Raw genomic sequence first — 12,329 nt, 5'->3', positions numbered from 1 at the left:
TGATGTGTGGCTACAGCAGCGGCTCCACTTTGGCATCGCTGGGGGAAGCTTCCTGGACCTCCTGATGCCTGTTCTCCATCCTGAGAGATTCTTACTGTGCTGTTGGGACTATGAACCCACGGGTCCCGGTATTTATAGCACCTTGCTCAAAAGCATACAGGCAACAGCATTACCAGGTCTAAAAGTCAGGTAGACTCACCTCACACTCAGTGCTTTTTTCCACTTTTCCTTTCTCACAATGATAAATTTGAATTTCACCGTTAAAGAATTCCAGCTTTTTACCCTGAACTCTTTTCTGAGCTTCTGTCATCCCTTAAATACAACGCCGAAGTCCGAAATCATCAGTAATTTGCATACCTGTAGGGGAAATCTCTGCTCCTAAATACACCTTTCTTTTTCTTTCCACTTTCCCTTTTTTTTTTTTTTTTTTTTTTTGATAGGGACTAAGTCATCCCTAAGACTGCTAGGGCCAATTAAATATTATTTCACCCTCTGTTGACATGAATGAGAAGGGCTGTGACAGCCACATGGCTTGTGCTGGAAGATTATCCCATTATCTCGATAATGATGTGAACCATTACCGAGGAGGAGTCTGTTAGTGGGAAAACATCAGGAAGCTTTCAGAAGCAAAGATCATTTGTTTCACAAGGTGCTCTTTGCTGACTGTTAGCCGCTCCACCTGCCAACAAGCAAAGACAGTTGCCTTTTGAGATCTAAGGTTCATTCAGAGAGAGAACCATTCCAAAAACAATGAAAATACCTAGCATGGGGTTGTAGATTGCGTTTTCTGAGGTCAATCTTGTCTTGGGGTTGGAATTTTTAATTTTCACTTGTGCTAATGCAGCTGGAAAGAGTATTTCCAAAGCAAGGGCCCAACCGGGCATGGATAAAAGACTTGAAATATGTGCAGACGTAACGTTGAAAGCACTATAGTTTTACTTCTGTTCTCCCCTTCAAATAGACCACAGTGGAGGCAGAATCCGGTTGGCTGGCTCTGATCTGGGTTCTGATCACCGCTGTGTTCTCAGAAATCATCCTTAACTCTACACTCGACTCTGAACGCTGAAGAACAAAAAGGGTCAATTTTACATTTTGGTGAAACAGCAGTTCCAACAACACAGACACCCTACAAAGCTGACACCCCGGGGATGTTGGCAGAGCTGGTCAACAGAGAGCTGGAGTATACGCGTCACCCAACACCTGTTAGATGGTTCTGAGGTTGAAGACAACACCCTCTGCAAGTTGAGGTACAGAGCTTATAGCAGAAGACAAGGTGTTTTTTAAAATGCATTTAATTTTTCATTCTACTACCTTAAAAAATATACATCAATAACAAAAGCAAGTCAGTAATAGCCAGCTGTTTCCAGAAGGGCCATCCACAAATTATAGCCCTTGAATTTACTAGAAATATCCACAGAGACAGTCAAAGAACACCCTTCATCTCTGCCTGATTCCTCAAATGATTAGATGTGCCTAAATATTCCCAGTGACGAAACCCATCTCTTGACTAGATTTGAGAAAACAAGTTATTTTCACCGAGCTCCCAAGCCCCAGATTTGGAAGTCCGAAGCCGCTACTGGCACCTGCACATGCCTGGTGGATGCGTTTTGCAGCAGAAGTCCGACAGCAGCCCCTCCGGGGTCTCCTGAAGACGCTGGTCTTCTGAACAGTGTCCATTCTTGACCACTGCCTAGGAGAAGAGGTGAACTACATCAGTGACTGTCTTTAAAAGACATATTTTGGCTCATTCCCTGTGATCGGTTGCTTTCTGCTTCCTGTGATACTTACTCAACGACCCTCTCTTAGAAACTGAGGCGGTTTCCGTGATTCAGTGGACAGGCAATTCTTGCTCATGCTGCTTTGCTGACGATGAAACCACCAATCGTATTAGCTGAGCCGCTGCGTAACAGGTACGTGCACCAGGCTTGGGAGCCGTCCATAACTATGTCCCAGCGTTTCATCAAGTGACAGACAGTGGCCCTGGTGCTGTGGGACACTGGACACACCACCTGCCCCTGTGACCTCAGGCTTTTCTACCTGAGCTGACTGCATTCTGCCATCACACAACCCACCCGGCAAACAGCAAAGAGACAAGAATTCTTCCCCCCAAAATAAGAATCAATAAACTCCAGAAAAACCAACAACCCAGTATTTAAAAAAAAAATTCTGTTTTCTCTCTTACATGCCTGTGAATGCATCTGTGACATCAGGAACCTACGTGCCGACATAACTATGTTTTCCCTCCCTGATACACCTGCTTTAGAGAATCAACTTTTTTTTTAAACCAGGAAAAGTCTCCAAGGACGGGTCTAAACTAACCATTTATTAAGCCCCTTGGCTGTTTTTAATTAGACTGCTTTTAATATTAATGAGCGGTAGCCGCTCCCCGCTCTGCATTCAAAATACTAAAGAATTGCACTCAGAAATGAAAGCAGTGTTCCGATTAGTAGCTTTTACAAGACTAAAAAGAAATAGGCCTAAAGGAAACAGAGCCCGGGGCGTCCTGTCATGCAGATCATTTAAAAGCACACAATGAATCAGCCAAACGAAGGAAAAAAAGGCAAGGTCTCAGAAGGAATTACGCCAGTTCTTTGCAGGCACTGCATTAAATTAAAACACAGAAGCGCAAGAACAGCAGGAGACGTGAACCTGCCAGGAGCCTTAGTGAAGGCTCTCCTGCCCAAAGCGAGGCGTGTGTTCGCACCCCCGGCGGCCTCCCAGCCCTAGTCGGTCCGAATCTGTGTTTTCACCAGATCCCAGGTGGTTTGTGTGAGCCTTAAAGTTTGAAACATCTGAACAGGAGCATTCGGGAATCAGTCTGTTTTCTCCTAAAGGGAGATCAGAATGAGGTATAAGGAGGAAGACAAACCACACACCCCACCCAAGGCCAGTGAAGAGCTGCCCCTTCCCCAGTTACTCATCATGCAATACGGAGCTTTGTCCCTGACCTCCAGGCCCCGAGGAAGTGCCGGCCCCGGGAGGGAGAGTCCTGCTACTGATTGCCACTAGGAGTCATATTTTCCTTCAGAAAGGGGTTTACATGGTACTTCCCAGATTTATGCTATGCCCCCGATTTGGGCTTCCTCGTTCCTGCATTCCTCTTAACATCAACATGGATTTATAGACCCCTGCGGCAGAGGAAAGGAGTGATGGCACACGCCCAAAGAAGAGCCTGACGGTCATAGTGGAGGAAGATGCCACACGACTGGGCTCCCAGCCCCTCCCTCTGGGTTCCCCAGTCTAAACTTTCAACGTTTGGCTTGAGAACTACAGCAAGATGCATGGAAAGTCCTGAATGAGTCTGGAGAGCTGGTTCCAGTGACCCTACCAGCCTCAAGATGCTGACCAAAGTGCTATCCTGCTTTTCAGCCACCTCTGCCATGGGGAAGGTCACGGACTCACCCTATGAAAGTCAGCTGTTGACAACTGATGATCCACAGTGCCTGTAATGGGCCAGCCATAGCGTTGACAACTGATTTGTGAACAACTACGACTAAATACAACATTGTATAGCACAGGGAACTATATTCAGTATCTCGTAGTAACTTATGGTAAAAAAGAATATGAAAGCAAATATATTTATGTTCTTATATGACTAAAGTATTGTGCTGTACACCAAAAATTGACACAACATTGTAAACTGACTATACTTCAGTAAAAATATATTTTAAAAAATTATTTCAAAAAATTAAATAGGAAAAAAGCAATGATTTGCCCACCTGAGAAGTAACAAGACATCTTTGACATGAAAAGGACACCCTATGTCTTGTCTTTGTGTTTACACGATATCTGAGCTTCTATCAATAATGAGTTATTTCTAATCCAAATACCAGTAGTTAATCAGACAAAAGAAGTCAGCGCCAGCTTTGTTTGGGAGATCAGTAAATCTCCTTCCCAAAAGGCAATTGAAGCAATTTAGAAGTTGGCTGAAAACTGATGGAAGGAAATCTAATAAAATCAATTGCTCATTCAGTTCTTTCATATAAAGTTGGCGTTATTTAAACCATCAGGACCTAGAGTAGATGATGACAAGTTCCTTTATTCTGTTTCTTTTCTCTTGATTATCCGCTTTGGGTCACTGGACCTTGGTCACTCGTGCAAGCAGCTACCACTTGCTCGCTCTTTTAAGAAGCTGGAAACGTTTAAGGTTTGTTTCCCTTCTCTAGTCGAAGCCAAAAATTCATCATCTCTTCCCCATTTGAACTCTGAAATTCTGGTTGACATCTTTCTGTAGAAACTGAGGCAAAGGGTACAATAGAAAGACGAACCTGAGGCTCACAGAGGCACTGCCACGAATTGTTTGCCTGGATAAAAACCTACTGGCCTCGAGAAGTCTCTCCCTCCTGAAAACGTGAGTTTCAGCAGTAGCCTCTCCTAAAATAAAACAGCATCTCCTGTATCTTCAGCATCTTCATCGACAACGATTTTTTTTCATGTCTATTTCTAAACTATCAGTCAATAGTGAATGGCTAAGACAAATTATTTGAAAAGACAAAATAATTTTCTGCCATAGAGCTCAGATTTGAAGGGAGGAAATAAAGTGAAATAAAACAAAGAAACTGCAGAGGACAAAGGCATATTTACATCATGGAACTCAGACTCCACTGTAAAAAAAAATGTTGCAATTCAAATGAAATTACAATTAATAGCAGCATTTTTGTTGAAGTGTCTCAAATTATCCCATTAGATGCTGAAGCCCAAGTGGTTTCCATGGCAATATTTTCTCTAGATGTCAGCCACTATCTAATATTTTTGTCCCGGATATACGACAGCCTGAAGCTTTTAGTGTCTTTCATTTGGGGGGAGGTTTTCTGTGAGATAACCTCAGTTTATGCATTTAAATGTGTGTTTTATTTGCAGTTGGTTTCTGAGCCTGAAGTCTACAATTTTACACAATATGAAATTTAGTAAATAAGAATTACAACTCCCTGGCTTAAGTTCATGTGCTGTATTTTTTAAAAAGCGGGGGGTGGGGGGTGGTTCTTACTCCTTTTTCTCCCTACCTGCTCAGTGGGACCGGCAAGAAATTTGAGGCTAAAGTATTCAGATCTCTTTCTAATATTCTGTTCTTACAACTAGCTTTGAAATCGGTTTCTTGTACTTAAGCACCCGCCTTGAAACGGCCTCTATTAATTTTTCACGTTCTGTTAATGCAATCAAAAATTCTAATCAGATAGTAACGTTTGAAGGCACAGATAGCACTGTTCATGACTTCACAAGTGTTACTGTAACGGCGATGACCATTCTCCCTGTGCTGTTTGGGCCCGTGAGGGATTTGCGTCTGGAATACCGGGGCTCTGTGCCACAATGTTGTGTCAGGGTCCTTGGTGGATTGCTCCGCTCAGCTGCTGCTGTCAGCATGTCAGTTATCCTTCATCCGATAACATGTCTCTCCCGCTCAGTTTTGAAGCCACACAGACAGCCCACCAGCCACAGAGAAAACAGCGTCATTGCATGATCTGAAGGGGGCCGACTGATCAAGCCCAGTTGTTTGCCCAGGTATATGGGAGTTTTTGCAACAAAACAAGGTATTTAGAACATCAGAAGATACTGTTAATTAAGGAAGAACCAGACATCTCAAGTTAATGAATTGAGCACTGAACTACGCAAGGGAAGAGGCAGGAGTCTGGGCTCACTGAAGTCAGTCCTTTGGTATTCACCTTGAGGCTCTGGGGCCAGTATCCCGTTTTTCTCCATCCTGAATCCCCTCAGGGTGCACTGTGGGGGTGGCTGCAGTGGCTTATGGCTTGATGGCCACAACATCGATTGTTTACTGGTACAGCAGCTGACATTCTTTGTCCACAAGTGTCATTTGGGGACAGAAGAAAAGCGTTATTGAATATAGTCTTTGTCTATTTGACGCAAGTCTGGTCCTCAGACTTAACATCCCAAAATATAGGTTCGTGGATACTCCAGCGCCACTAAAATTGCTCTGCTCTCCTAGCACACTTGGAGCAGGGTGGCGGGGGATAAAGTTAGCAGCCAAATGGAGCATGTGATGTGGATGAGGTCTGTGGTTTGGCCTCGTCAGTGTCCCTCGGTCTCCATGTTTCTCAGTGTGCATTTCCAAGAGGATGTTGGTACCCAGAGGAGAGGATACTTAACAATGAAATCATTTGAAATAATTTACATACAAATGAATCTTTTGAAATCATATCAAAATAGCAATGACTCTGCTTGCCGGAATAAAATGGATTTGCCTCCAAGGATGTAAGCACTCATATATATAAGGACAACCAGGCTCGAGTTACAAACAAAGCCATGAAAATAGGGATGTTCACGCAGACACAGAACCCTGCCCTTGAACTCCTTAAGGACTTTTTTGGACCTGAGGGTTTTCCATTGGTTGTTCTCTGATGATAACCAAAGACTAGTGGACACAGGAATCGCTAGCAGCTTTTCTGTATTCAAGATGTTTCTTTCCTTTGTTGGGAAAAAGTAAGAATGCTGCCTTGCTTTAAGGGTAGAGTTGAGTTTAGGCAAGTGACTTTCAAACTTCTACCTGCATGGGTGACTTTATTATTCAAAGAGGCTACACAGATGTTTATACACCTCTTAATGGACTGATTTTAATTATACCAGTGAACGAACATCCAATTAGGTTTGCTGTTTGTCTGCACTATTTGTCATTGGGACTGCAAATATGATTAAGATTGGCTGTTGCCTTTAACAGGATGAAGTAATGAGTGACATGAATTAAGATTATTGCCATTAGATCCCTTTAAAAACTAAAAATAGAGTTACCCTGTGATCCAGCAATCCCACTCCTGGGCATATATCCAGAAAAAACTCTAAATCAAAAAGACACATGCATCCCAGTGTTCATAGCAGCACTGTTTACAATAGCCAAGACATGGAAGCAACCTAAATGTCCATTGACAGATGATTAGATAAAGAAGATGTGGTGTATATATTTACAATGGAATACTACTCAGCCATAAAAAAGAATGAAATAATGTCATTTGTAGCAACATGGATGGACCTAGAGATTATCATACTAAGTGAAGTCAGACAGAAATATAAATACCACATTGTATCACTTATATGTGGAATCTTAAAAAAAATGATACAAATGAAGCAGAAACAGAGGCTCACAGACGTAGAAAACAAATCTATGGTTACCAAAGGAGAAAGTGCAGGAGAGGGATAAATTAGGAGTTTGGGATTAACAGATGCACACCACTATATATAAAGTAGATAAACAACAAGGTCCTGCTGTACAGCACAGAGAACTATATTCAATATCTTATAGTAATCCATAATGGAAAATAATATGAAAAAGAATATATATATGTAACTAAAACTATGCCCAAGATGAGCAGTGAAGGTATAAGATTTTATCCTTGAAAAGCAACTCTCAGTCTTTGAAGGGTGGTTTACATCAGGGAATTATGCGTCTTGATAACCAAATCTTACTGTGTCCTGTGGGTGTATGAGTTACATCATGGAACCTACAATTTCAGGCAATTCACTATGAAGAAGTAGGGTCATAATTAAAACCACATTCATGCTTTAGATTAGTATTTTGGCTATATAAACAAAACTCTTCAGTGAGGCTTGGAAAGTTCTCATTAATAACAATTTTCATCTTTTTTGTTGTTCCCTGTATATCCCCAGCACTCAGACTGGTGCCTGATATAGAGTAGGCATTCTACAAAGGTTTGCTGAATGAATGAATGAATGTACTGGCCATATCTACTTAGTAATACTTCTCTCAAGAGAGAACTTAGGTTTAAAGAAGAAACCAGAGTTTCTAAAAACATTATATTTGTTTTTATGTGAGCCAGTTTTATTCCCATAAGATAACTTTATGAGCTGTATGCAAAAATTAAATATCAAATTGTTTGGGATTAATGATCTACATGACTTTCCATTTCTTCCCCTCCAGCCAGTGCTGATTTTCCGTATAATCCAGGACAAGGCCAGGCTATAAGAAATGGAGTCAACAGAAACTCGGCCATCATCGGAGGTAGGTGATGTGTGGAGCAGGCTTTCACATGGCCACGCACCTGTGGGAGGTAGTCATCTTCAATAAAACCATCATCTAGAAGGGAAAGAGTTACCTGGATTTTTACTTTATTCGTTTTGCTGTTTAAGTATGAGTGAAGATTGAGAAGTACAGATGTAACCTGGCTACCTTCTAATGCTAATTTGTTTAGGGAAAAAAAAGAGCGAGAATGGTAGTGGTGAACTAGCCAGAATCAGAATATGCAAGTATGTAGTCATGGCAACAGCCAGGACATTTCTTCCTTGCTCTCCAGTCTTTTCCACTCTTATCCTCTAGCATCTCAAGTGGTCCAGGAGAACCTACTACAAAAATGGGAAGGACTGTGCCCGTCTGGTTTCAGTTATCTTAATCAAAGTTATCAGAAAATTAATCAGCCAGAGTATCTAAGATCTTCTAGTCTTTTCTTCTCACTGCAGATAGACATGCAGAATCACTTGACTCTCCTAGTGTAATTCCTCATGTTTGGATCAATACTGATAACTCTGTTGCCACCTTCTTTCTCTGTTCTTCTGTCTAATTTCCTAAAGAGGTTCCTGACCTCTCTGAGGATGGCAAATATGATAAGCGTTTCAAGGAGTTTAAACCCAGCAGGTCAACTCAGCTTAGTCAGCAGGTGTATTTTCTATAGGAAGAAAGTAGATACATATGTGTGTGTGTGTGTGTGTGTGTGTGTGTGTGACTATAAAATTAGAATACATTCAAAATTGTTCCTAATGCACATTGTCCAAAGTTACAGGAGCATCTTTTCATGTGCTTATTGCCATTTGCAAAGCTTTTGTGAAGTGCCTGTTTAAATCTTGCCTGTCTTTTAATTGGATTGTTTGATTTCTTGCTGTTGAGTTGCAAGAGTTCTTGTATTCTGGCTACAAGTCCTTTGTGAGACATATGTATTGTGAATATTTTATTGCAGTCTCTGGCTTGCCTTTTCATTTTCTGACTGGCATTTTTTGAAAAGCAGGAGATTTTAATTTTGATAAAGTCCAATTTTTCTAACCTGTTTATAGCTTGTGGGGATTTTTAACCCTATCTAAAAAAAAAAAATCTGCCTAAGCTAAGGTTGTGAAGATTTTCTCCTATATTTTCTCCTAGAAATTGTATACCTTTTGTTTTTATTATTCAGTCTATAATCACTTTGAGTTAATGCCTGTGTATAGTATGAGATAAAAGTCAAAAATCTTAAGTGAATATCTAGTTATTCGAAGACCACTAGTTGGACTATGTTTTTTTCCAATTTAATTTCCATGGCACTTTTGTCAAAAATCAACAGACCATATGTGTGTGTCTCTTTTTTCTGGCCTCTGTTCTGTTTCGTTGGTCTGTATGTCTTTCCTTGGCCAATACCATGCTTCCTTTATTCTTGTGTCTTTATAGTAAGTCTTGAAATAAGCAGTGTAAGTTCTACAATTATTTTTTTAAATAATTTTCACTATTCTAGGCCCTTTACATTGCCATATGAAATTTAGAATAAACTTATACATTTCTACCAAAAAAATAGTTTGCTGTAATTTTCATTGGGATTATATTAGATCTATAAATGAACATCTTAACAATACTGACATTGAAATATAGTATATCGATCCATTTATTTAGGTCTTCTTTAGTTTCTCTCAGCAAAGTTCTATGATTTTCAGTCTACAATCTTAGACAACTGTGTTCAGTTTGTTCTATTACAAATGGTATTTTATTACTTTCATTTCCAAGTCTTTCTTGCTTATATATAAAAATACAAATTTGACCTTGCTAAATTTACTGTTAGTTCTAGCAACACTTTTTTGTATATTCCTCGGAATTTTCTATGTAGACAACCCCATCCTCTGAGAATAGAGTTCTTACTTCTTCCCAGTCTGTACACTTTTTTATTTTTCTTGTTTGATTGCACTGTCTAGGACTTTCAGTACAGTCATGAATAAAGGGGCTGAGAGCTGACACTCTTGCATTGGCCATATTTTAGGGGGAATGTGTTTAATATTTCACTGTTAAGTGCAATATTAACTGTAGATTTCTCCAAGATGCCCCTTAACAGGTTGAAAGTTTCTTATGATGAATGGGTGTTGAAGTTTGTCATATGCTTTTTGTGCTTATATTGAGATGATCATATGATTTTTCTCCTTTATTTACTCAATGTAATAAATTACATTGCTTTATTTTTTAATGTTAAATCAGTCTTATTTTCCTATAATTAACACTACTTTGTTATCTTCCTTTTTACCTATAGCTGGGTTTCAATTGCTGGAATTTTATTAAAGAGGAACACTCCATCGCTTTCTTTTCTTGTAATGTGTTTGTCTGGTTTTAGTGTCAGGATGATGCTGGCCTCATAAAATGAGTTGAGTAGTATATCCTTCTCCTCTATTTTAAATCAGACATGTAGGATTGACATTACTTCCTTCGGTGAAGTTTGTTAATAGTGTTTTTGAGGTCTTCTAAATTCCTACTGATTTTCTGTTTAATTGTTCTGTCAGTTACCAAGAGAGGAGGGTTGAAATCTCCAAATACAACTCTTTTCAGTTCTGCTAGTTTTTGTCGTTTTGGAGTTTTGTGTGTTGGATGGGAGAGTAGGTTTGAGGGAACCGTGAAGAAGTGGGGGAAGATGCTGGCAGATGTATAGGATTTGTTTAACCTCCTGTGCGTCTCCTGTCTCCACCAGGGGTCATTGCCGTGGTGATTTTCACCATCCTCTGCACCTTGGTCTTCCTCATTCGGTACATGTTCCGTCACAAGGGCACCTACCACACCAATGAAGCGAAGGGAGCAGAGTCAGCAGAGAGCGCAGACGCCGCCATCATGAACAACGACCCCAACTTCACAGAGACCATTGATGAGAGCAAAAAGGAGTGGCTCATTTGAGGGGTGGCTCTTTGGCTGTGGGATGGGGAGGGGGGATTACTCGGAGGGAAAGGGACAGTAGCACCCTACTTCATACTCCTGAGCACATCCTTAAAATATCAGCACAAGTTGGGGGAGGCAAGCAACAGAAAGTCCCTGAGACTGATTGCCACAAAAGATACTTTTTGATATTTCTTTATAGCTGAGTTTCCCCTTCTGTATCAAAACAAAATAATACAAAAAAATGCTTTTAGAGTTTAAGCAATGGTTGAAATTTGTAGGTAATAACTGTCTTATTTTGTGTGTGTTTAGAGGTGTTCTAAAAACCCATGGTAACAGGGCGCGTTTTCTACATTTTTCAGAGCCCTTAGAATTGGGGTATTTTTTCTGGAGAAAAGCTGATGCACGTACACATGGCCTCCAGCATTCTCTCTCCCTTCTGCATAGAGTCAACCTCTAATGGGCTATTGGAGTAACTAGTTTGTGTTCCTATGATATTAATTTTGGTGTCCTGTGAATTGGAAAAGGAAAGCAAGGGTCAGAGAGAACCTATGAGTTGCCAGTTTTCAGAGACCTCCGTCTATGCCAGTTCTCAGAGAGTTCCTGCCCTAAGCAGCTGAAGAGAGAGAGGGTGGGGCCAGCGTAATTAGCACAGCCACGAGAAGCTTTAAGGGCCCGGGGACGCAGTTTCCTGTTGGGGTTGTTGGTTTTATTTTCCACTGGATTCTACGAGATAATATTGTCCCATATATAGTCCTAGACTCAGCCAGTGTCAATCCCTGGAGACCAGCTGTCACAAAAGACCTTCCCTCTGCTTTACCCACGACGAGTCGGGTTAATTGTGCGCGTGTGAGCAGCTCGGGGGGGATGCGAGCCAGATGTGAGGGTTTGTTTGCTCCGTGTCTCCTGTGGTCGGTTAGCAAGAGCATGGGGACCGTCTAGCGAATGCGTGAGTTAGGTTGTGCTGCTTGTTCTGCTTTCCATCCCTAGCTTTTAAGACCCTGTGACAAAATCCTAGCAGACAGTGTCCCCTGAATGGACGCACCAAAATAAAGCCAGTTATGATCGCTATTCTTATTGCTATGACTCTGGAATCATGGGGGAAATGCTGCCATGTTTTAACTCATCTATTCCATGTATTGGTCCATCCTGGACAGACACACCGCTGTGAATCAGGGATCTTCCTTGGCAGAGACCTTTGAAGCTCGGGTTCATCACAACCTGGTAACTGATTAGAGAAGGGACATGTCCAGACAACCGTTCCTCAGTTTAAGCAGGAACCTTGATCCACTTATTCCAGCAAATAACTATTAATTTAAAGATAATAGACTGTGTGTGAAACAAATGGGGCAAAGCTCCATCTGGAGCATCTAAAAAAAATTTTATTTATTTATTTCAAGAAAAGATTACACAAAAGTTATTTCTACAATGACTACCATTTATAATTGTATTATTCAGGCTCTTATACTTAATAAGTTCTTTAAAAGTGTTTTTA

The 12,329-nt window shown here is 40.8% G+C and overlaps 1 protein-coding gene across 4 annotated transcripts in view; it reads left to right on the top strand.

The window, feature by feature from the left end:
- CNTNAP2 (contactin associated protein 2) overlaps positions 1-11,905 on the top strand; it is a 1,225,886-nt gene extending 1,213,981 nt beyond the window's left edge. For all 4 annotated transcript variants that reach the window (XM_031674555.2, XM_072964285.1, XM_072964284.1 and 1 more), the window contains 2 exons: positions 7,889-7,969; positions 10,656-11,905. In XM_031674555.2, the coding sequence (XP_031530415.2) occupies positions 7,889-7,969; positions 10,656-10,855 (281 nt within the window). In that variant the 3' untranslated portion in view covers positions 10,856-11,905. The remainder of the gene's footprint in view (positions 1-7,888; positions 7,970-10,655) is intronic.
- The last annotated feature ends 424 nt before the right edge of the window (positions 11,906-12,329 follow it).

The sequence above is a fragment of the Vicugna pacos genome, chromosome 7 (genome assembly GCF_048564905.1).
Source record: "Vicugna pacos chromosome 7, VicPac4, whole genome shotgun sequence".
NCBI lineage: Eukaryota > Metazoa > Chordata > Mammalia > Artiodactyla > Camelidae > Vicugna > Vicugna pacos.
The sequence above is the reverse complement of the archived record's forward strand: the minus strand, read 5'-3'. Positions and strand labels throughout refer to the sequence as shown.